General features: G+C 40.3%; 1 protein-coding gene across 1 annotated transcript in view; it reads left to right on the plus strand.

Annotated features, from left to right (window-relative positions):
• Positions 1-25,216, plus strand: part of LOC111153063 (transport and golgi organization 6 homolog) — a 197,320-nt gene that overhangs the window by 82,338 nt on the left and 89,766 nt on the right. Inside the window, exons 13-14 of the mRNA XM_022511863.1 lie at positions 4,492-5,001; positions 7,819-7,876. Coding sequence (XP_022367571.1) covers positions 4,492-5,001; positions 7,819-7,876 — 568 coding nt within the window. The remainder of the gene's footprint in view (positions 1-4,491; positions 5,002-7,818; positions 7,877-25,216) is intronic.

Raw genomic sequence — 25,216 nt, forward strand, 5'->3', positions numbered from 1 at the left:
GACAAGGCAGGATGAGAATTTGTATGCCCCATAGGTGAACTTTGTAAAGCCTCATGTGGGACTTTTTCAGGGGACACATGCCCTCCTCTGGCTGTCAGTTGGTTCTCATATGTTTACCTCTGCTAGCAAGCTCCCTCCCACCACTCACTACTCTCACTCCCATCCCTACCGGTCCAACCCCCAGTTCTTAAATTTGAAAACTTGCAGAATTTCAGAACTCCCCATCTAACTGGTTCATGCCTGACACCCTGAAGGAAATCATAGACGTAGGCTGACATAGCTCTGCTCATTCCGCTCCTGAAGTATTCCAGAGACTCCGGAAGAGACACAGCCAGATAAAGGAAATCTGTCACTCGCTTGAGGGCTTCAGGCCTCAGGGCCTTCTATACGGAATTCTGAAGTCTAGATATGAGATCTGTGCTGAGAAGCAGTGACAAGACTAGAAATGAGGGCTATATGGTTAATTCTCAATTTTGATATGGTCCTCGGTGACCCTTGAAAAATAATTAATAATTAGTGGTTCCATTTTCTCATCTATCAATTAAATGAATATTACTTTATACCTCAAAAATTTTTTGAACATTTGGGGCGCCTGGGTGGCTCAGTGGGTTAAAGCCTCTGCCTTCAGCTCAAGTCATGGTCCCAGGGTCGTGGGATCGAGCCCTGCATCGGGCTCTCTGGCTCAGCAGGGAGCCTGCTTCCTCCTCTCTCTCTGCCTGCTTCTCTGTGATCTCCGTCTGTCAAATAAATAAAAACTTAAAAAAAATGTTTTTTTGAACATTTATGAACAAAATAGTTGGCACCTATAGTCTTGGATCTCCCTGATTATTCTCATCGTGGGAAATCTATAGGATTGTGAAGCTGAAAGAATGCACAACTTTAATCTTAAGCCTTATAAACTACTGGATTGAAATCCACCTACTTGCCTATGATGATTAGAGAAGTTACCCAGTTGAGTAAGATGAATCCCACAATGACTAAGAAGTTTGAAAATTGGAGGAGAAGATGATTGGGTTTTTTATTATTAGACTATTTTTTTAGAGCAGCTTTGGATGCACAGCAAAATTGAGCAGGAGGTACGACTTCCCACATACCTCCTGCCCCACAGAGCACAGCCTCCCCCGCTAGCAACATTCTGCACAGGAGTGGTATGTTTATTACCATCAATGATTCTACATTGACACGTCATTATCTCTCACAGTCTATAGTTTACATTATGGTTCACTTTTGGTATTGTGTACTCTCTGGGTTTTGACAAATGGATAATGACATGTATCTATCATTATAATATCATTCATAACAGTTTCACTGCCCTTAAAATTCTTTGTGCTCTGCCTATTCATCTCTCCCATCAAACCCTTGGCGACCACTGATTTTATTGTTTCCATAGTTTTGTCTTTTCCAGAATGTAGCTCAGTTGAGATCACATACTATGTAGCCTTTCCATACTAGCTGCTTTCACTTAGTAATATGCATTTAAGGTTCGTCCATGTCTCTCAGGTTTGATAGCTCATTTGTTTTTAGTGCTGAATAATATTCCATGGTCTGGATGTACCACAATCTATTTATCCCTTCACCTACTAAAGGACATCTTGGTTGCCTCCAAGTTTTGGCAATTACGAATAAAGCTGCTATAAACATCTATGTGCAGGTTTTTGTATGGACATAAGTTTTCAAGTCATTTGGGTGAATACCAAGGAGCTCAGTTGCTGGAGCATATGGTGAGAGTATGTTTAGTTTTGTAAGAAACTGCCAAACTGTCTTGCAAAAGTGGCTGTATCATTTTGCGTTCCCACCAACAATGAATGAGAACTCCTCTTGCTTCACATCCTCACCAGCATGCGGTGTTGTCAGTGTTTTGGATTTTAGTCATTTTAAGAGGTGTGTAATGGGATCTTGTTTTTAATTTGTGATTCTCTGATGACCTGCGATGTTGAGCGTCTCTTCGTATGCTGTATATCTAATGTGTCTTCTTTGGTGAGGACTCTTTTCAGGTCTTTTGCCCACTTGTAAATTGGGTTGTTTGTTTTCTTATTATTGAGTTTTAAGAGTTCTTTGTGTATTTTGGATAACCATCCTTTATCAGATATGTCTTTTGCAAATATTTCCTCTTAGTCCGGAACATGTCTTTCTCTTGACATTGTCTTTTGCAGAGTAAAAGTTTAAAAATGTTTAAATTTTAATGAAATCTAGTTTATCAGTTATTTCTTTCATGGATTTTTTTTCTTTGATATTTTTTCTAAAAAAGACAGTGCCATGCTCGAAGTCATCTAGATTTTCTCTTATATTATCTTGCAAGAATTTTATAGTTTTGCATTTTACATTTAAGTCTGTGATCCATTTTGAGCTAATTTTTGTGATAGTGTAAAGTCTGTGTCTAAATTCATTTGTTGGCAGGTCTTTCTGCCTATGGATCTTGTCCCTGTGCTATAATAAAAACACCTTCTTACGCTGAAAAAAAAAATTCCTTTTTTTGCACATGAATGTCTAGTTGTTCAAGCACCACTTATTGAAAAGTCTGCCTTTTCTCCCTTCTGTTAACTTTGTTCTTTTGTCAGGACTATGCTGGAATCACTGAATTGCACACATGAAACTAATGTAACATCGTGTGTCAATTGTACTTCAGTTAAAAAATCTTAAAAGATCAATTGACTATATATAGGTCTCTTTCTGGATTCTCTATTTTGTTCCATTGGTCTATTTGTCTTTTTTTTTTTTTTAAGAATAAATTACTGTATACAGTTGAGATAAAAAGAGGCCATGCATTATAGCTGTAAGTAGATACTCCCATTTCAGATGCTTAAAGAAAAAACAAATGTCCATGATACTACATCTGTTACTATCTATTACTAAAATATCTTTCCCAGTTCCACAGATTCCTGATGAAATTGGCCCTTTTCTTAGATAACATATATTTTTGTTCTGGATATGGATATTCTCTTCTTCCTTTAAGATATAGTAATATTGGAATGGTCAGTTGTCGTGCACTTGCAGATAGGTTAACATATGTTGCAAAGGTAGAAATTTTACTGTCTGTCCATTTTGCATAGTTCCTAATTATTTAAACAAAGAAATCTGAGGGAAGCGTATGGTGAAACTCTACAGGTACAAGCCGGACATGAACCTCAGGTTTTAATTTACTTGGAAGGGAGGTGGTGGGGGAAATAAACAGTTACAGTTCTGTGGATGAAGAGTGTAAATGAGAATATTATATAGGTCTTACAAAGACGGTTGGTTGGTTGGTTGGTTGGTTGGATAATGAGACGAGTGAGTGCATGAGTAATGAATAACTTCACCTTGTTCTAAAAAGGATTTAAGATCTGCAGGGTTTTCAGATATCAGGGACTAATGAAGCCTCATATGATAATATTCCTAGTGTTTTCAAACAGAAAAGGGTTATCATTGATTCTTGTTTCTCTACTAACTGCATATGTACTTTTCCTAGTAAGGCATGTGACATTATAGCACAGAGCTTCTGGAGAGAATAAAACCTTACGTAACTTCACTCTCACTTCCTGGGAGAAATTCCCTCTTGCTAATTACTGTCCCAATCCCTTCCAGACGTATGATGTCCTTGAGTGCTGACCAGCTACTTTAGAAAATGTTGTTAAGAGCTGTTTTATTTATTCAATTGCGACTGTATAGGGGATTAGGTAAGGGTGCAGACTCTGGAGCCAGACTTACTGAATTCATGTCTTACCATCTTCCAGTTGCGTGAGCTCGTACATGTTACTTAACTCTTCTGTGTCTCAGTTTCCCCCATTTATATAATGTAGATAGTAGTTATAGCTAGGTCATAGGGATATGAATATGTGTGGGTTTTTTTATTTATCATATTTTGTCTTAAAACATTTACATAGCAAATAAATAAAAAATGATTAAAAAACATTTACATAGCAGTATATGTTGGACACTAAATACTTTGCTAATATTAACTCGCCTTTTTATAGTAAAAGGTACATAAAAGTGGAAAAAAACAATAGTATGAGAAAAAAGATAATAAAAGTCAAAATATAATAATCTAGAAAAGAATTTCACCCTCTGACTGGGTATTACAATCTGAGACGGTAAGAATAGCTGTACTAGATAAGTGTGTACAAAGGATGTAAACAAGCTGTTCTCAGAAAAAGAAATCCAAGCAGCTAATAAACATGAAGGGATGCTTAACAGCCCTGGTAGGTAGTCTGGCTAATGCAAATTAAAACCATAAGATAACCATGTTTTTCTCACCAGGTTGTAAAAATTAAGTGTAATCATATTCATCACTGGTGTATTTTTAACTCAGAAAAGTACCCGCTCAGGGTATGTATTTAGTAAGCATTAGCTGTGTTTTTTCAGCCATAGTTGCCAAGAGCTAGACTATGCTGATCACACCATGGATAAGATATGCTCCCTGCCCCTCTAACTCAGAATGTCTGTTTCCCTGTGCTCACGCATTGTTAACATCTGTTATATTAATTTCGGTTTGGCATTTTTCATTTCATCTTGTAGTTGAAGTCAAGTGATTTTGCTGTCCTGAAGCAGTTGCTGCCTTTGTTGGAGAAGGTCTCCAAGGTATATCCTGACCCTGTCATCCAGGAGCTCGCCATTGATCTCCGTATCACCATCTCTACCCATGGGGCCTTTTCCACTGAGGCTGTCAGTGTGGCTGCCCAGAGTACCCTGAACAAAAAGGATCCAGAAGGGAAGATAGAAGAGCAGCAACAAAGCAGTCATGAAAGTTACAACGATGAGTCTCACCGCAAACAACAGCAAGGCCATGAGAAATCCAAACAAACGGGCCTGAAATCTAGTGCTCCACTCATTCCTCAGGAGGTCAGTGAGCCCAGAGCCACTACAAACCAGAAATCCGAAAGTGTAACCACAGACCAGCTCCAGGAGGTTCTTTTATCAGCTTATGATCCTCAGATTCCAACCCGGGCTGCTGCTCTGCGAACTCTTTCCTGCTGGATAGAGCGGAGAGAAACAAAAGCCCTTGAGATGCAAGAGAAACTTCTCAAGGTGAGTAGAACACAGGGGCAAAACACATGCACACAGAGTGCGGCAGCTTTCCAGGAGCCTTGACTGTGTATCAAGCACTGCCCTGGACTACCCTGAGGGAAGTTATAATTGTTCTGATGAGGCAAGACTTAGACACAAGAAAGACTTAGATAACCACCTGAGACCACTCAGTTGAGCATGAACAGGAAAGAAAAGGGGATGGAGCATCATGACCATATTTCCAAGAAGGCACCTGTTTGTTTGTTTTTTTATATATAAGATTTTTATTTATTTATTTGACAGGGAGTGAGAGAGAGAGAGAGAGCGCGCGCACGCACAGAGGGAGAGTGAGAGGGAGAAGCAGACTCCCTGCTGAACAGGGAGCTCGACACTGGGCTCCATCCCAGGACCCTGAGATCATGACCTGAGCCGAAGGCAGATGCTTAACTGAATGAGCCACCCAGGTGCCCCTGTTTTTTCTGGGCCCCTTTTAAGAGGGGACTCGTACAGAACTGGGCCTTCCCTTTCCCCCAAGCCTCCCTGCCTTCTCCCTCCATCATGGTGAAGAAGCTGTTATTTACATGGAAGATGTATGTGGGAGAAAATGTGTGCTGAGCTGAGGATCATTTTCCTTTTGTGGGAGTTTGCCTGACCTCAATATGGGTTAGAGATTAAGAGTAAAGGAGCTGGGGGCACCTGAGTGGCTCAGTCATTAAGCGTCTGCCTTCTGCTCAGGTCATGATCCCAAGGTCCTGAGATGGAGCCCTGCATCAGTCTCCGTGCTCAGCAGGGAGTCTGCTTCTCCCTCTCCCACTCCCCCTGCTTGTGTTCCCTCTCTCGCTGTCTCTCTATCAAATAAATAAATAAAATCTTAGGGGAAAAAAAAAGAGCAGAGGGTCTAGAGACTACTGATCAAATCCCAGATGAGTTTCTTGGACAAGTCATTTAAATTTTCTGAGTCTCAATTTCTACATCTGTAAAGTGAGGGTAATAACAATAGGACCCACTTTATGTATCAAGATTTAGGGTCACCTGGCTGGCTCAGTCAGTACAGTATACAACTCTTGATCATGGGGTTGTGAGTTTGAACCCCACATTGGGTGTAAAGATAACTTAAAAACAAAATCTTAAAAAAAAAGAAAGATTTAAAATAAAATAGTCCATGTGCGGGCCACTGGCTGGCTCTGTTGGTAGAGCAGGCAACTCTTGATCTCGGGGTTTTGAGGTTGAGCCCCACGTTGGGCATAGAACTTACTTAAAATAAATTAAAAAATAAAAATAAAGTAAGAGACTTTAGAGGGAATGAATGCAGCCCTGCTGACACCTTGGAGAAGAAAAAACAGTCTGTGTAAAGCACTAGTTCTAGTGATCAGCACATAATGAGCGTCCCGTAAGGGTTCGGTCATTATCATTATTATTATCATCTCTTTTGTACACTTTAGCTATTAGATGAAGAGTTATAATTCTGGTTAAAAACATTTATCTTTACTCACCAAAGAATTAGAACCAATAGTATAATAATAATAACTGCTGTTGGGGGCCTTGGGTGGCACACAGTTAAGTGTCTGACTCTTGGTTTTGGCTCAGGTCATGATCCCAGCGTCGTGGGATAGAGCCCCGCATCTAGCGCTGTGCTCAGTGCAGAGTCTGCTTGAGTTTCTCTATCCCTTTCCCTCTTCCCTTCCCTGTCTCAAATAAGTTAATAGTAGTAATAGTAACAACGACAGCTGCTGTTTGAGCCAGATCCTGTATCTTCTAGATATTATCTCCAGTCCTCATAACAGCTGCAAATTGGTATTATCCCCATTTTATAGATGAGCAATCCAAGGCCTAGAAATGTGCCAAGGATCTGCTGCCTTTGAAATATTGCTGAAAACATCAAAGTATATATCTCCTTTGAGCAGTCATCAAAAATATCCTCTTTATTCCTGTGGTTACTACCCTGGATTAAACTTCCTTCACTTACCTGGTCCCACCCCTCCAACCTGGCCCGCTTTCTAGTTTCACTAATTTAGGCTCTCCCTAACATGCTGCGGATGTGGACACTAGCAGCATCAACTTGCTATCAAGAATCACTGTGCCAGCAAAGGATGCCTCACTGTAGATGGAACAGATACCCCTTCCTCCCCCAGATACCAAGCAGGAGGCCCTTGAGAACATGGCCACCATCTTTCTCTGGCACTCATATTAGGGCCTAAACCTAACATGTCGCTATCATATTTTCTAGATAAGCAGTACCCTCCGCAGTTGACACAACCTGGTGCGTTCCTAAACTGTGAGATAATCTTTGGAAAATTATTTGTACCTAACGTCAATTGAAGTGCTGAAATTTGCAAAGGTTTAAAAAAATAAATTAGATCACATTCTTATTCCAATAACATCTCTATCACTTGTATTCCCATACACTTTCTGAGTGCAAGAGAAAAGGATCAAATTATAGCAAATATGCCATCAATTGGACCTAACTCCAAACATGGGATCTTGTGTGTCATGACTTGTAGTGTATCTTAACACAGATGAGAATGTTGTCTACCATGGGCAGTAGTGGAGAAGATGTTGAGGATTTTTCTTCCAGATTTTGGTTTTCATGCCTACCTCTGGTATATACTTAGCCACTTCAGGAAGTATCTCCCCCAAACTTGCCACCCTTCTTTAGCTATTATAAAAATGGGACTTCAACCATATATGCTGTTTTCCTGCAAGATTGTGAAGTCAGACCAATGTCTAGGTAAGACAAACAAGAAGAAAAGCATTTATTCTTTTGAGGATGCTCTAAGGGCCTCTCATATCTTGCTTGCTCTTTGTGAATCATATCACTACTCTCTTTTGTGGTTCCAGATATTCTTGGAGAACTTGGAGCATGAGGACACCTTTGTATATCTGTCTGCTATTCAGGGTAAGTTAGTCCTGGTTAAAGGACTTTGAGTCTGTGGACCAAATATTATAGCATGTATGTTTGCACAAAATCTCTAAAGTCGTGGAACCACAAGGTCATTTTGCCATCTTCCTGCCTCCTAGCTATTTAAGTCATAATAATAATATTCCTGGATGGCTCCCTAAGGGTTCTCATAGAATTTCAGTGATAATGATGAGGAGGTCTTCATTATTCTTTTTTTTTAAAGATTTTATTTATTTATTTGACAGACAGAGATCACAAATAGGCAGAGAGGCAGGCAGAGAGAGAGGGGGAAACAGGCTTCCTGCCGAGCAGAGAACCTGTTGCGGGGTTCGACCCCAGGACCCTGAGATCATGACTTGAGCCAAAGGCAGAGGCTCAACCCACTGAGCCACCCAGGCACCCCATTCATTATTCTTTAGATTAAAGTACATTTCTTCCCATTCAAGGAGGTAAAAAATGGCTCACACATGAAGTATCATTACCTTAACCTTTTATGTACTTGACTACTACTAGAATGCACCCTTGCTTTCTCTTTAAACTAAAAGAATCTCATAGTGGGGGCACCTGGTTGGCTCAGTTGGTCAGGCGTCTGCCTTCGGCTCAGGTCATAATCCTGAGTCCTAGGATAGAGCCCCACATTGGGCTCCCTGTTCAGCAGGAGCATGCTTCTCCCTGTCCCACTGCCTGCTGTTCCCCTTGCTTTTGCTCTTTCTGTCAAATAAGTAAGTAAAATCTTTTTTTTTTTAATATTTTATTTATTTATTTGACAGACAGAGATCACAAGTAGGCAGAGAGGTAGGCAGAGAGAGAGGAGGAAGCAGGCTCCCCGCTGAGCAGAGAGCCCAATGCGGGGCTCGATCCCAGGACCCTGGGATCATGACCTGAGCTGAAGGCAGAGGCTTTAACCCACTGAGCCACCCAGGTGCCCCAAGTAAGTAAAATCTTAAAAAAATAATAATAATAATAATAAAAAAATAAAGGCTCATAAAAGAATCTCATAGTATATAGTATTTTTTCATCGAAATGTTTTTTGCAATAATTTTATTTCTCTTTTGTGATTCTTTGTTCTCCCCATCTCCATTAATTTGTGGATTCCAAATCTTTTTTTGAAGATTTTATTTATTTATTTTGAGAGAGAGAGAGAGAGAGCATGAATGAGCCAAAAGGTGGAAACAACACAGATACCCATCAACTGATGAATGGGGAAACAAACTGTACTTTATCCATACAGTGGAATGTTATTCAGTCCTTACAAAAAGGAAATACTGAAACATGTTATGGAAGGGATGAACCTTGAGAAACATCGTAAGTGCAAGAAGCCAGTCACAGAAGACCACATATTATACTATTCCTTTATAAGAAACATGCAAAATAGGGAAATTTTTTTTCCAGAATAGGGAAAGTTATAGAGACAGAAACTAAATAAGTAGTTGCCTAGGGCTGGTGGGAAAGGGGAGAGCATTGGGAGGTAATAGCTGAAGGGTAAGGATTGATTTTTGGGGTGATGAAAACATTCTAAAATTGACAGTGATGATTATTGCACGACTCTGTCAGTGTTGTAGGAACCATTGAATTGTATACTTTAAATTGGCAAATATTATGATATGTGAGTTATATCTCAATAAACTATTACCAGAAAAATTAAAATTTAATAAAGGTGGGGAGGGATAAAACTGTCAGAGCTTAAGAAGCTATGATGATTAAATGTAATGTGGTAGATAGGATCCTGGAACAGAAAAAGGGCATTCAGGAAAAACAGAGAGAATCTGAGTAAATTATGGGCTTTAGCTGATAATAAAATGTCACTCTTAGTTCATTAATTGTGACAAAGGGACCACGCTAATGCAAAAGTTAATAATAGGGACAACTGGGTGTGGAATATATGAGAACTCTCTGTGCTATCTTCTTAGTAATTCTGTAAATCTAAAACCGTTCTATCGTAAAAAGTCTATAAAGGGAGGTTAATATTAAGATTAAATGAGTTAGTAACTTGAAAGTATCTAGCACAGGGGCACCTAGGGGCTCAGTCGGTCAAGTGTCCGACTCTTGATGTCAGCTCAGGTTGTGATCTCAGGGTCATGAGATCGAGCATGGCATCAGGCTCCACGCTCAGCATGGAGTCTGCTTGAGGTTCTCTCTCCCCCTCCCTCTGCCCTTCTCCCTGCTCGCACACACACACTGTCTCTCTCTCTTTCCCATGCAGAAATAAAATCTGCATGGAGCACTGTTTGCAGAAATAAAATCTGCATGGAGCATTGTTTATGTGGTGCATAAACAATGAATTCTAGAACACTGAAAAGAAATTTAAAAAATAAATAAAAATTTAAAAAAAGAAAGAGCTTAGCACATAATAAGTATTCAAATAAGGTTCGCTGTTATGAATGTAGTGTTGGCATCATCATCTTATCACTACTGCTTCTGCTGTTAGACTGCTAGGTAATGTGGTGATACAGTAACTTCTCAGATCTGAAGTTTGAGTAGGCAGACTCTGTCAGGTAGTTATTGCTATGTAACAAACCGCTCCAACACTCAGTAATTTAAACACCCATCGTGTGTTATCACTCAGGCATCTGTAGATGGGGGTTCAGGGAGTTCCCCTGATGTAGGCTGGGTTTGGGTGGACGGCCGTTCTCCTCCCTGCAGCCCTCTGTGGGCCCGCTGCCGCATCTGCCGCACCTCTGCCTTGTCATCCCCAGCCCAGCAGCCCAACCAGGGTGTCTTGTGGTGATGGCAGAAGTGGAAGAGGTAAAATAAACTCAAGAGGCTTCTTCAGGCCTAAGACTGGAACGAGCATCCTATCACTTCTGCCTCATTCTCTTGGCTAACCTAAGTCAATGTGACCTAGCAAAAGTCATAAGGCAGGGATGTTTTCCTTAATGGGACAAACTGCCAGGACATAGAGCAAAGGGCATGAACTCAGGGAGAGGTGAAGAAGCGAAGCCAGTCATGCAGTCCTTCATACTGATGTGTTCTATTTGCCTGCAAAAGGCAGGGTCCTCTGTGAGCCTGAGGCATGCTTAGATCTTAATTGGCTACTTGGTTCTTGGCATGCTCTGTACACGTTTGGTAGTTAAAGCTTAAGAGAGAGTGCAGAAGGGATAGCATATGGTGATAAAGTCCAGAGCCTTGGAATTCATTCTTTATTCAGCAAACGTTTGTTGTGCACCTACTGTATACAAAACACTTAAACAGTGAGTTGTCCTGCCGAGGTTAAGAAGCAAAAAGAAGATTCCTGGGGCGCCTGGGTGGCTCAGTGGGTTAAGCTGCTGCCTTCGGCTCAGGTCATGATCTCAGGGTCCTGGGATCGAGTCCCACATCGGGCTCTCTGCTCGGCAGGGAGCCTGCTTCCCTCTCTCTCTCTCTCTCTCTCTGCCTGCCTCTCTGTCTACTTGTGATCTCTCTCTGTCAAATAAATAAATAAAATCTTAAAAAAAAAAAAAAAAAGATTCCTCAGAGGTGACAAAATGACCTCCCAGTAAAAGGAAAAGTAGGTGAGAGCAGAATCCAAAAGAGTAGAGGGTTTTAAGAGAGAAAGTAACTACCTGCGGTGAATGGGCAAAGAGGCCTGGAATTGAGATAAATTAAACTTTTGGGGCTCAGGAAGTCACAGGACAATGAATGGTACTTATGGAAGCAAGATAAATCAATGAGGCAAGAACCTCAAATGCCTATAATGAAGAAGTCTTAGAAAATAACTTACCTCGTACTCTTCTCAAGAAACTGTCATACTGTTATGATAAGAAGCTATTTCTTATTACTTTTTTTTTAAGGACAGCGTTTTTGGAGAAGAGGAGGTATATGGTTCTCATGAGGCAACATTGGTGTTTGGAGTAAGCTTCTTAGCTGATTAACTCATTGAGCTCATTAGCCTCTAGGGTCTGCTATAAAAATCACAACTGTTGGTTTTATGTTTGTTTTTAGTAATTTTAATAGGTGTGCTAATCAGTTAGTAGCTAATTTGGCGATGAAGAACATGGGAGGTAGAGGTGTAATTTCTGTTCTCAGCTCCCCACAATGGACAAGTTTGAATTAATTGATGTTTTGGTGTTTGTAACATGCACTTAAAGGCCAAGGCCTTAGGTGAATTTCCCATTAAGAAAGGAAAGAGCTGAATTTTCCCACCTGCATTGCCGATGTCATTTGGCCAGGCATAAAGCCTGCCAGGAGCCAGGCCAGTTTGGACTTCCAGTCAGACAAGACCAGGCTACTTGGAAATGTTCTGCAGTACGAGGGATATTGGGCTGTAGTTTGAGTAGCAATTAGTTGTGGGGGAGGGTGTGTGTGTGTGATGTGCATAATTGTGTTTAAAGTTTCTTTTTTTAGGCTAAGTGTCTCCATGTGAAAATTACAACGTATCTTTTGCTTACTTTGTTGATAAGTTGGATTTCTTTTATCATTTCTCACCAACTTTGCAGTCTACCAGCAGAGCAGAGGGGAATAAATAAATTCATTCACTCAACAGATACTTATTGATACCTGATATAAGAATTTCTGGTGTGTGTATTATCTGTGCATCACAACAATCAGAACTAAATTCCCTAGGAGTTAAATTTTAGTTTTATGAAAGATGGTCTGCATCTCCTTTTAGTCCTACTGAGAAAGTGATGGTTGATTTGGTTCTCACAGCAGCTGCTCCGAGGTGGGTACTCAGTAGCTAGTTCTTTAGGCAGAGAATTATGTACCAAATTCCGGAGTCTGAGTTTCAAGCCAGAGTTCATAAATAGCAGACCTAATCTTAGACTATGGCCATTAAGTGTCTCTCCTTTTTAGGTTATTCTTTTTTTCATTCTTTGTTAAACCATTATTATTGTTGCACAAATTAATGCATTTTCATTGTTCTAAAAAATTTAATTGACAGGGAAGTACATAAGATAAAAAGTAGGAGTTCTCCTTTCCAAAATAGGAGTTAAAATATGTCCTTGAGAGTCCCATAGTGTATATTAGATAGTTGAGGTATTTTTCACATTTCAGTTTTGAAATAGATATTCAATAATGAATATGACAAATAAGTGATATTCTTTTAGTAAGATATTGTAGTCAGGTTATTTATCATACTGTAGATCTGCTCATGTATCCTCTCAGCCATTTTAAATTATTTAAAGGACATTTTGAAAGCAATGCCAGAGACTGATGCATTTCAGGGATCCAAGTGATCCCTGTCAGTGTCAGAAGGATCTTTGGAGAAAACTACCAGAGTCATTGAAAAAGTTAAAAAAAAAAAAACAAAAAACCAAAATCAAAACCCAAAACCCTAGGCTCTGAGCCAAGCATGGGAGGTGAAAGTATACCCGTGTGTGTAGTGAGGACAACCTAGACGACTTGACATGCCCTAACAGATCTCACTAACTCTTCTACCCTTTCTTGCCAGAGAAGAATTTTCATTTCTGGCAAAAGAGCCAAGGGGAGGGGAAGGCAAAAGGCCTGGAAAGGGGAGGAGGGTGGATACAAGGTGAAATTGTTTTTACAGAGTTTCAAACTGAGCAGGATTGCAAGTCTTAACTTGTCAGAAGCTGAACTCCCTATCTCATTCTCAGATTTCTACCTCAAATAAAGTAAGTTGGGAAACCATTAGCTGAAAATAATTCTATCCCTTGAAGGACCATCTAATTGGATCTGGCATTGAAATTTGGAATGCAGTCTTGTGAAGTTTATCATCTCCATTTATGTCCTTGAAATGGGAAGATTACTTTTATGTCCTGACCTGGTTTTTGTACCACTTAATTAACAAATGAGCATTTAGTAAATGTCTCTCATAGATGCTGTCTCGGTAAATTCTTGAAGTGGTTCTAGGTAGAAAATTGTCCCTATTTTTTAAACTTTTTATTTGAAATACAATTTATACCTAAATTCCCTAATTTAAAATGTTCAATGTTTTTAGTGTATTTAAAGAGCTGTGCGGGACACCTGGGTGGCTCTGGGTTAAAGCCTCTGCCTTCGGCTCAGGTCATGATCCCAGAGTCCTGGGATCGAGCCCCGCGTCGGGCTCTCTGCTCTGCAGGGAGCCTGCTTCCTCCTCTCTCTCTGCCTGCCTCTCTGCCTACTTGTGATCTCTGTCTGTCAAATAAATAAAATCTTTAAAAAAATAAAATAAAATAAAGAGTTGTGCAATTATCACTACTATCTAATTTTAGAACTCTTTCATCATCTCAAAAAGAACCTCCATATCCAGTATTAGTGAATTTCCATTCCTACTACTCTCAGCCCCTGGAAACCACTAAACTACTTTTTGTCTCAATGCGTTTGCCTATTTGAGATGTTACATGTAAAGAGTCATACAATCAGTGTATGGTCTCGTGTCTGGCTCCTTTCTCTTAGCATGTTTTTGGAGTTCATCCATGTTAAGCGTGGATTGGTACTTAGTCCTTTTTATGGCTGAATAATGTCCCACCGTATAGATTAGCCACGTTTTGTCTGTCCATTCATAAGTTGATGTCATATTTGGGTTGTTTTTGCTTTTATGCTATTATGAATAACACTGTTATGAACATTTATGTACAAGTCTTTGTACATTTGTTTTCATTTCTCATGGGTTTATGCCTAGGATTAGAATTGCTGGGTCATATCATAACTCTTTGTTCAACCTTTTTAGGAACTGCCAAACTGTTTTCCAAAGTGGCGGCCGCATTCTTCTTTCCCATCAGCAATATAGGAGGGTTCCAGCGTTTCTACATCCTCACCAATACTTACTCTTGTCTTTTTTTTTTTTTAAGATTTTATTTATTTATTTGATAGACAGAGATTACAAGTAGGCAGACAGGTAGGCAGAGAGAGAGGAAGGGAAGCAGGCTCCCCGCTGAGCAGAGAGCCCGACGTGGGGCTCAATCCCAGGACCCTGAGATGACGACCCGAGCCGAAGGCAGAGGCTTTAACCCACTGAGCCACCCAGGCGCCCCTACTCTTGTCTTTTTTATTACAGCCGTCTTGCTGGGTGAGCAGTGGTAGCTCACGGTGATTCTGACTTGTTTTTCCCTAATGACTGATGATGCTAAGCATCTTTTTGTGAGCTTGTTGCCCATGTCTTTATCTTCTTTGGAAAAATGTCTATTTAGATTCTTTGCTCATTTTTGATTTATATATTTTGTCTTTTTATTGAGTTGTAAGAGTTCTTTATATATTCTGGAAACAGGTTCTTTATTCAGTATATGAATGGCAGAAAATATCCACGGGTTGTCTTTTCTCTTACTAATGGTACATTTGAAACACCAAACTTTTTACTTTTTTTTTTTTTTTATACTTTTGATAAAGTCGAGCTTACCAGTTTTTCTCTTTATTGCTTGCACTTTTGCTGTCATTTCTAAGAAATCACTGCATAACCCAAGCTAATGAAGATTTACTTACGTGATTTTTTTCCATGAGTTTTATAGTTTTCACAGTTACTTTTAGGTCCATGATCCTCTGTGAGTTAATTTGAAAGTGTGAAGAGATTCCTACTTTATAGCTAAACATTCTGAGATTTAGATAGCCGAAATCTTTTTTCTTTTAAGTTTTTATTTATTTATTTGACAGAGAGAGAGCACAAGCAGAGGAAGCAGCAGGCAGAGGGAGAGGGAGAAGCAGGCTTCCTGCTGAGTAAGCCCAGGCCCCTGGATCATGACTCGCACCAAAGGCAGACACTTTACCAACTGAGCCTCCCAGGCGCCCCAGAAGTCTTTTTTCTAAGAGGACATACCAAGCAACTTGAACCCTTGTTCATGGCTTCCAAATCTTTTTTTCTCTCCAGTACACTTGGTTCTTTAGAACTTCTGAAATAATGGTAGAAATTGACTCTGTTTTTGTGCTTTTAAGATTAAAAACAGATATTATTATTATGATTATCAGTAATATTTATTAAAATTGAATAATGCTGAATTATCTAGAAAGCTTTGACTCTGTCAACAATCCTGAAATATAATAAAAGCAGATATGGTAATCCTTCTATAGATGAATAATTGACTTTGCTACAGTTGCAAAAGTCAGAAGGATGGTAGAGATCCATTCCATAGGGAGTCTCAGTCCACTGTTCCCTCTTACTGCAGCCCTGGTAAAATATATATATATGTATGTATATATACATATATATATTACACACACACACACATACATACATATATATGTATATATATATATATCGCCTTCTCTCTCCCTCCAGTTACAAAACCCAGAACACTTGAGTTTTACATTAGCCTCATTTTTCAAATATCTGTCAAGTGCTTGTGCACTCTCTTCCTCTCTCTCTCTCTCTCTCTGTCAAGTGAATAAATAAAATGTTTAAAAAAGAAAAATTTGGGGGCGCCTGGGTGGCTCAGAGTGTTAAAGCCTCTGCCTTCAGCTCAGGTCACGATCCCAGGGTCCTGGGATCGAGCCCCGCATCGGGCTCTTTCCTTGGTGGGGAGTCTGCTTCCTCCTCTCTCTCTCTGCCTGCCTCTCTGCCTACTTGTGATCTCTCTCTGTCCAATAAATAAATAAAATCTTTAAAAAAAAAAAAAGAAAAAATATTTAGCAGTTTAGTACTTTTACCTGTAAGTAAAAGATTGAATCGAGTACTTGGAGATTAGTTATTTTCATTCCCCAAGATTGCCCTGGATAATTGTCATGTAAGAGACATGGCAGTAAATATTATAGACATCGCCACTTGTTAAGTGCCAGTCCCAACAACCTTGCAAGTTCCGTATTAGCCCTATTTTACAGATGAGGGAACTGAAACTCAAAGCAGTTAAAAACTTGCCCAAAGTAACATTGATACTAAGGGTCAGCATCAGAATCTGATTCTTAAATCTCTCTGGCTCTGAAGTTGATGCTCTTGCAGCAAGAAAGAATAATCAGTCCCAGTGCACGCATTGTTCTTGTTCTTTGGTACAAGGGCTGAGTTCCCAGGTGGTCTTAGGTACAGGAGAAATAGGCCTCCCTATAGGAAATGGTTTTACTATAAATCAGCCCTTTCTGTAACTTAATAATATGCTGATCTCATGTTTGCTCAGGGTGCGTGCGAGTGTGTGTGTGTGTGGTTTTGCTCATTTGGCAATGTGTACAGTATTATTTTTTAAGCAACCCTTATGTGTATCTTTGAAATTCATCTTGCATTAGTGGAATGTGAGTGTTTGACTCACACTGCCTGCCTCTCTTCCTGCTGGTGATCGTGATTGTTTCAGCACTGTATCCGCAGAGATTGTGAGTCAGGTAAACAGAGATTTCTGTATAGAGCTTTTGATATTTGTTGCCTTTCTGATTCCAATAAATGACATTTAAAAATAACTTACTTTAAAATGATATAAATGATGAGGCTGTGGAGAAATCGGAACCCTCATACTCTGCTGGTGGAAGCTGTAAAATAGTGCAGCTGCTCTAGAAAGCAGTCTGGCAGCTCTCAAAAAGTCAAACATAGTTACCATATGACCCACCAATTCCACTTCTAGATATATACCCAAGAGAAATGAAAACATACATCCATACAAAAGCTTATATATGGCTGCTCATAGCAGCCGTATTCATAATAGCCAAATAGTAAAGACAGCCTAAATATTCACCACCTGATGAATGGATAACTAAAATGTGGTGTATCTTACACAATGAAATATTATTTGGTAATAAAAAGGAATAAAGTACTGATTCATGCTATAAAATGGATGAACTTTGAAAACATGGTAAGTGAAAGAGGCCAGACACAAAAGGCCACATATTGAATGATTCCCTTTATATGAAATGTTGGGAATAGGCAAAGCAATAGAGATAGAAAGTAGATCAGTCAGTGGTTGCCAGAGGTTGGGAGGAAAGGGATGTGGTCGGAGTGACTGATAACAGAAATGAGTGATGAAAATGTTTTGGAATTAGATAGTGGTGATCGTTGCACAACCTTGTGAATACACCAAAAAAAGCCATGAATTCTGCACTTTTAAAAACACAATAATAAACTTTAAAAATTCGGAACCGTAGTTTTCATGGAGCCCCTAGGACTCTGAAGGACGAATGGACAGGATTTAGATGAGCGGAGCTAGGGTGAGGGAGTCAAGACTGAAAGAAAAGCAGAGGCAGGAGGAGGCTGTGCAGGAGCGGGGCAAGAACAGAGGAAGATAAGCAGTTCATGTTGTTAGTGAAGCAGAGTGAGCGTGAAGAGGAAGAATGGGATCGGACGGGAAGGCTGAAGCTGTTGGAATGCCAAGGCAAGGCATCTGAGCTGCTCTGTGTGGGCTCTAGGGAGCCTTGAAAGGCCTGCTGTTGTTGCACCCCATCAGTAATCTCTTGGTGCTGGGCTTCCTGGATTTGAGAGTATCATGCCTGTTGATGGCTATTACTTGTGCTTCCTTTGTTCTTGTTTTCACTCATGATTTTTTGAGCACCAGTACGTATCAGATGTAGCTTACATTGTCTCATTTGCTCCTCACCACAGCACCGTGAGTCCATGTCTTCCATCTCCCTGTTTCTCAGACAGAGAAACCAAAGTTCCAAGCTGTTACCAATAAAAGGCCAACCACTGAGGGATGGAGACTGGAGTCAACTCCAGAGCCCAGTTCTCTACCTCCTCTGGACTTCCCTTCTCTCTCCATTCCGTTTTCTCACCTTTCTCACATCATCATGGCGTTTGCTCTCACAGACAATAAATGAAGCCCTGGAACCAGTAGATCTTGACATTTTCAGCTAAGTGTGTAAATACCTCTTTTTTTTTTTTTTCCAAGATTTTATTTATTTATTTGACAGAGATCACAAGGAGGCAGAGAGGCAGGCAGAGAGAGAGGGGGAAGCTGGCTCCCTGCGAGCAGAGAGCCCCATGCGGGGCTCGATCCCAGGACCCTGGGATCATGACCTGAGCCGAAGGCAGAGGCTTTAACCCACTGAGCCACCCAGGCGCCCCACGTGTAAATACTTCTTAACTTCTTGGTTTCCAGGCCTCATTTACCTCCGATTCATGCAAGCCAGTAGTCACAAAGGCAGGATTCAGTACCAAGAAGGTAGTTGTGAGATACCGTGGGATAGTCAGTTGTTTCGATGTCAGCTTCACAAGCTATTAAGAAGGTGTAAGTATTTTCTCTACAGAACAGCTATTTAAACTCTGCCCTGGAGCCACCCTGTCTTTAGGAAGGTTGGAATTTGGAGGCAAGTTAAGGAAGATGAGTAGTGAGAGAACTCACAAGTAAAATAGCAAGTTCCTCCTTAGACTTATGTTTAAGTATGATTTACTTGACTCTTAGAAGGAATCCATCTGTTTTACCAGGACCGCTTTGAGGTAGTGGCTAGAGGGGTGCCCTGGCCTTGCTCCTCTCTCTCAAACCAGACAGCACGCAACCTGTGTGCCCCTTTATTTCAAATACAAATTAAAGTTTGTAATCTCACCAGATGTGATTAAGATGATCCTTGAAACTGTTCACACACTTAATAAGCCCAATTATATTTTTTATTAACCCTGACATAGTTCATTTTGTTGCTGAGTCATAAGTTTAGCGTTTTTAACTGATTGAAGCATCAGTTTCTCCTTCTTTGGTCACGTCGAGATCTTGGGCAGTGTACTTAGGAAAAGTGCATGTAAATGATGTCCATACGGTTTTGGCAACTCATCTTTAGAGTCTTACGTTCGACCTTTGTACCTGGTTTTCCTGACCTAGTGGTGTCTCTGCTGTCCCTGAGGAAGCTGGAAGGTTGGGAATGAATTGAGCCTCAGGGAATGGATCACAGGCACTGAGTTACCAAAGACCTAATTAGGTCATTCCTCATGTCCACCTGCCAGGGCATGATTGCTAAAGTTTTCTTTCTTAGGGGAAGTCTGTTTTTGAAAGCAGGTTTGCACTTGATGTCCAACTTCTGTTTTCCATTATTGGTAACCTGACTTTAGATAAGGGCAAAAAGAATGGTGAAATATCTTTGGCCATGGACTTTTTTTCTTAATGGTTTAAGATGTTTATTCATTCATTCATATTTATCGAGCACATACTGTGTGTGAGGGTGCTGTGCTCAGTCATTGCTGAGAAAGTCATTCCCTACCTTCATGGAATTTACATTTGATGGTGGGGAGGAGAGGAGATGGTGGGAGGCAGGTAGTAATCCACTCATACATGAACAGAGGTGAAATGTGGCTTTGATGGGTGCTGTGGAGAAAAAGTTCAGCATGGTATGAAAGCCTGTGTTAGGGACATATCACCTGACAGAGAGGGGAAGAAAAAAGTGACCTATAAGCTGAGGTCTGGTGGGTGATTACAAATGAGCCTAGTAAAGAAGGGAGGGAAGAGTGCCCCAGACGGAGGGAACAGCAAAGGCACAGTACTGTGGCAGGGACAAGCCTGCAGGCAGTAAGGCCCGCATGAGTGCCTATGTTGTATAGGACCCTAAGATCAGTGAAGAAGGGGGTAGGCTGGGTGGGCTCAGGCCCCCAGCCAACCCCACTCTAACTAGAGGACTCTGCTTTCTTTTCTATTTCATTGAGTCTCCTCTAAAGATTTCATGTGAAAACAAGGTTCTGTTGCTTTTATTTACTTTTTTAAAAATATTTTATTTATTGGAGAGAGAGAGCATGAGAGGGGAGGTCAGAGGTAGAAGCAGACTCCCCATGGAGTTGGGGACCCAATGCGGGACGTGATCCTAGGGCTCTGGGATCATGACCCGAGCCGAAGGCAGCCGCTTAACCAACCGAGCCACCCAGGTGCTCCGGTTCTGTTGCTTTTAAAGCAACAACAAATGTCTATCTCCAAGCTCTGTTTCAACACACAGCCCTTAACCATTATGAAAAACATCCTCATTGCAGATGAAAAAGGTAAAACCCATATGGAGTTAATTGTGGCCAGTGGTTTTCAAATAGTTTTTTTTAGCAATAGAATCCATTTTTGAAATGAAATTTAATATGGTGTCAAAAACTTAAGTGATTTTTATTTTCTTCTTCATGCTTTTTTTTCTTGTATTTTTCACATTTTATGGTATGAAAATTTATTGCTTTTATAATCAGAAGATAATGTTTTTAAATTATGTGGCTGTTGAGAAAAACTGACTTGTTTCATGGTAATGAGGTTCTGGGACTAGCAGAGATTGAAACAGATGGCTCCCCTTGTTGTAGTACCCCCTGTTGACCTTTTCACAACTGGGGATTACTGAGGCACAGGGTGACCATGGCTTTTTCACTATGAAATCATATGATGACAGCAGAAACCTTACTGACAAACAGATGTTTTTCCCAAGTGGAGCTTTTCTTAATGAAATGGTTGCTTAGAAACCAGACCATAATAATAACTTTTCTATATTTAGTTTATAAAGAGATTCAGTTTGCAAAATTATTAATTCTGAGAATTCTAATCAGATAAAATTGAACATGTTCATTGTTTCTTGCCTTGCAATTCAGCAACCAAATGGTTAAATTTGTAGCAAAATTTCATCCGGATGTGTCTGTCCAGATGCTGTTCGTAACAAGGACATACAAGGAAAATGACAGCTCAGAGAGCCACCCTGCTCTTCTCTTAACTGTGCTTCTCTAGTGGCACAGCATGTTTGATCTCTCAGCAGCATGTATTAGGAGCCGAGACATGTAACACTTATTAGGTTGCTGAGAGGATCAGTTAGGTCAGTGGGTCAAAAATTATAAAATGTGAAAATAACTTCAATTCACGTTAAGCTCAGTGAGACAGCATTTTGGGGGGGGGGGCCTCAGGAGTGAAGATGCTTTCGTAGGATAACAATTTGTGGAAAATACGATATGCTAACCATTACTAATAACAAAGAAACCTCAACATGTACCGTATTTGTCAGGTGAATTAAGACATTACGTTTTAAAATCAAAGTTGGCAAAACCCAGAAGAAAATGTATTTATGCCTTCCATTTCTGATAATGACAAGCCAACTGAGCTGGAAACAATCATTATGTAGGGTAACATTTAAAATATTTAAAAAGCATTAAAGAACGAACAAGAAAGCACAGATGTGCCCAAACCAACATCTTAAGAAAAAGACAGGATCCTGAAAGGTAAGCTGATCATAAGAACCTTCATTTTCCCTGAAGGCGTTTGATGAAATTAAGCTGTGAGTTTCTAGGCTTTGAAGGGCGAGTTGCAGAGATGAAGGCCCAAACCCAACTTGAAGTGGGGAGTGTAATAGAAGACCTCCAACTTTAAGCTTAGACCCCAAATAAATACACCTTTGCGGGGGCACCTGGTTGGGTCAGTCGTTAAGTGTCTGCCTTTGGCTCAGGTCGTGATCCCAGGGTCCTGGGATCGAGCCCCACATAGGGCTCCCTGCTCAGGGGGAAGTCTGCTTCTCCCTTTCCCACTCCACCTCCTTGTGTTCCCTCTCTCACTGTGTCTTTCTCTGTCAAATAAATAAATAAAAATCTATTTAAAAAAATACACCTTCAGGTAGATCAGAGGAGAGGGCATTGTCTTGACATTAAATAGAGGAAGCAGGAAGGAAAGAAAACCTGGCCCTGAGATGTAATCACTGAATGGACTACATCTTCTGCAAATTTGCATTTTGGGAATCTAGGAAATTTCAAGCAGGGAATTAGAGTTTAAAATTTCTTCCTCTTCTTCTTCTGCTTCTTCATCTTCTTCTTCTTTTTTAAGAGTGTGTGGGAGTTGGGCAGTGTAGAGGCAGAGGGAGAAGGAGAGAGAATCTTAAGCAGGCTCCATGTCCAGATTGGAGTCTGCCATAGGGCTTGATCTCCTGACCCTGAGATCTTGACCTCAGCCAAAATCAAGAGCCATATGCCTAACCAAATGAGTCACCCAGAGGCCGTAGAGTTTAAAATTTCTGTAGTGGTAATATATGTGCGTATCTTGTGGAAACAAAAGGGTATCTCCTATGGAGGAAGGCACCTTCATCCTAGACCCCAAAGAACCCCCCCCCTAATAATTTCTTTTTATTTTTTAATTTTTTAGTAATAAAACATTTTTATCATGGTAATATATATAACATAAAATTTGCTCTTTTAACCATATATACCCACAATGTTGTGTCATAACTATCTGTTTCCAAAATTTTTTTAAGATTCATTTATTTGAGGGAAAGCGAGAGAGAGAGAGAGTCAGCATGCACATGCATGAGCAGGTGGAGGGGCAGAGAGAGGAGAGAGAAAATCCAAAACAGACTTCCTGCTGAGTGCAGAGCCCAGTACGGGGCTTGAACCCCTCACCCCAAGATCATGACCTGAGCAGAAGCCAAGAGTTGGTCGCTTAACTGACTGAGCCACCCAGGCACCCCTCCAAAACGTTTTCATCACCCCAAACAGAAGTCTATAACCATTAAGCAATAACTCCCCATTCACTCCTCATAATAATTATTTTACATTTCATTATGAACAATAATGAGTACATAGTCACAAAATACCCAAGCACAAGGAAACAAGATCTCAGAAGGTTTTATTTTATTTATTTAAAAATTTCTTTTATTTGAGAGAATGAGAGAGAGAGAATAAGTGGGGGTTGGCAGAGGGCAGAGGGAGAAGCAGACTTCCCACTGAGCAGGGAAGCTGACTTGGGGCTTGTTGACCCCAGAATCATAACCTGGAGCTGAAGGCAGATGCTTAAATGGCTGCGCCACCTAGGCATCCCAGATCCCAGAAGATTTTAGGTATTAGAATTGTTACACACGAATTATGAAGTAACCAGGTTTAGGATAGTAAAAGAAATGCAAGACAAACTTGAAAATATCTTCAGGGATAGGAAACAACCAAAACTGATATAGCAGAGTTGGGGAAAAAAAAAAAAATAGAATGTCTGAAAATAAAAAGATAGAATAAATAAAATTAAAAACTCAGTGGATGGGTTTTACAACAGACACACCTGAAGAGAGAATTAATGAACCAGAAAGTAGAAAGGAAAAAATTAGGCTGGGTGTAACACAGAGAGACGATATTTAGTCTCTGATGGAGAAGTCAAAAAGGAAAGATTAATGGATTTGATCTCTTAAAAGTTTAAAACTCATTTATGTCAAAAACAGCCTTATTAAAATGCAAAATATAATACAGAAAAATTGGCAACAAAAAGGACAAGCATCATTCTTTAAAGACAGAAAGTAGATTTGAGGTCACCTAGAGCTGGTGAGTCTGGGTGGAGAAAGAAAATGGCTGCTAACGGGTAGGAGGTTTCTTTTCGCAGTAATACAGATGTCCTGGAATTAAATAGTGATGCTGGTTGCACAACTACATGAATATAGTGAAGACTACTGAATTGCACACATTAAAATAGTGAATTTGGGTCACGTGGGTGGCTCAGTGGCTTAAAGCCTCTGCCTTTGGCTCGGGTCATGATCCCAGGGTCCTGGGATCGAGCCCCGCATCGGGCTCTCTGCTCAGCGGGGATCCTGCTGCCTCCTCTCTCTGCCTGCCTCTCTGCCTACTTGTGATCTCTGTCTGTCAAATAAATAAATGAAATCTTAAAAATAAATAAATAAATGGTGAATTTTATGGCATGGGAATTCTATCTCAGTAAACCTGTTTCTTAGAGAAGGGACAAGCAAACAGTTAATGCCTTCACTACATAAAGAGCTCACAGAGATTGATAAAAATATCCAGTACATAAATGGATAAAAATAAATAGGCGATTCATGGTAGAGGAATAAAACTAATTTTGGTAAAATATTTGACTTCTCTAATAAGCAAAGAAAGGTAGATTAAAATAATAATTAAATGTAACTTTTTGTGACATTTCAAAAAACAAGGTTTTGTCTTTTAAATGAGACTACCCAGTGCTCACTGAGGCACCCTTGGTTGCTCTTGGTGGGAAAACTAATGGGGACATTTTTGCAATGTTGCTTTGAAATGTTCATGCCTTTGGAGCCTGTTATTTCTGTTTGGGGAATCTACGCTAAGACATAAGTAGGAGGTGGGTGCCTAGTGTAGTTCTGACTAAAATTTCTCTGGAACTTTTTCCACACTGAATAATTACACTGTTAGTTCTTGGGCCCAGACGTAGCTCGGAGTTGCAGGACCTACTGCCTTCTGCTGCACAGCTTTCCTGCTCATTCTCCAGCAAGCCCTACCCTGCCCTACACCCTTTTTTGACTCCTCCTTCCCTAAGCTCTCATTATTCCTAACTCGCACTATCTACCACACTTTTTTTTGTTTTGTTTTGTTTTGGTTTTTTTTTGAGATTGAGAGAGAGCATGAGTAGGGAACGTGGCAGAGGGAGAAGCAGTCTCTCTGCTGAGCCGGGGGAGCCAGATGCAGGGCTGGATCCTAGGACTGACTTGAGCCAAGGACAGACAGACAGTGACTGAGCCACCCAGGTGCCCCTCAACCGCACTGTCTTATAATCATTGGCTAATTTGTCTCTTTCTCTAGACAGGCACTGTCCTATTATATTTGTATCACTTAGTAACAGTATCTGGCACATAGTACATACTCTATTAATAGGTGAAAGCATGAAAGAATTTTTTCCATTGCCTTTATTTAAA

Source organism: Enhydra lutris, unplaced genomic scaffold, assembly GCF_002288905.1.
Source record: "Enhydra lutris kenyoni isolate GAN:26980312 unplaced genomic scaffold, ASM228890v2 scaffoldscaffold30, whole genome shotgun sequence".
Lineage (NCBI taxonomy): Eukaryota > Metazoa > Chordata > Mammalia > Carnivora > Mustelidae > Enhydra > Enhydra lutris.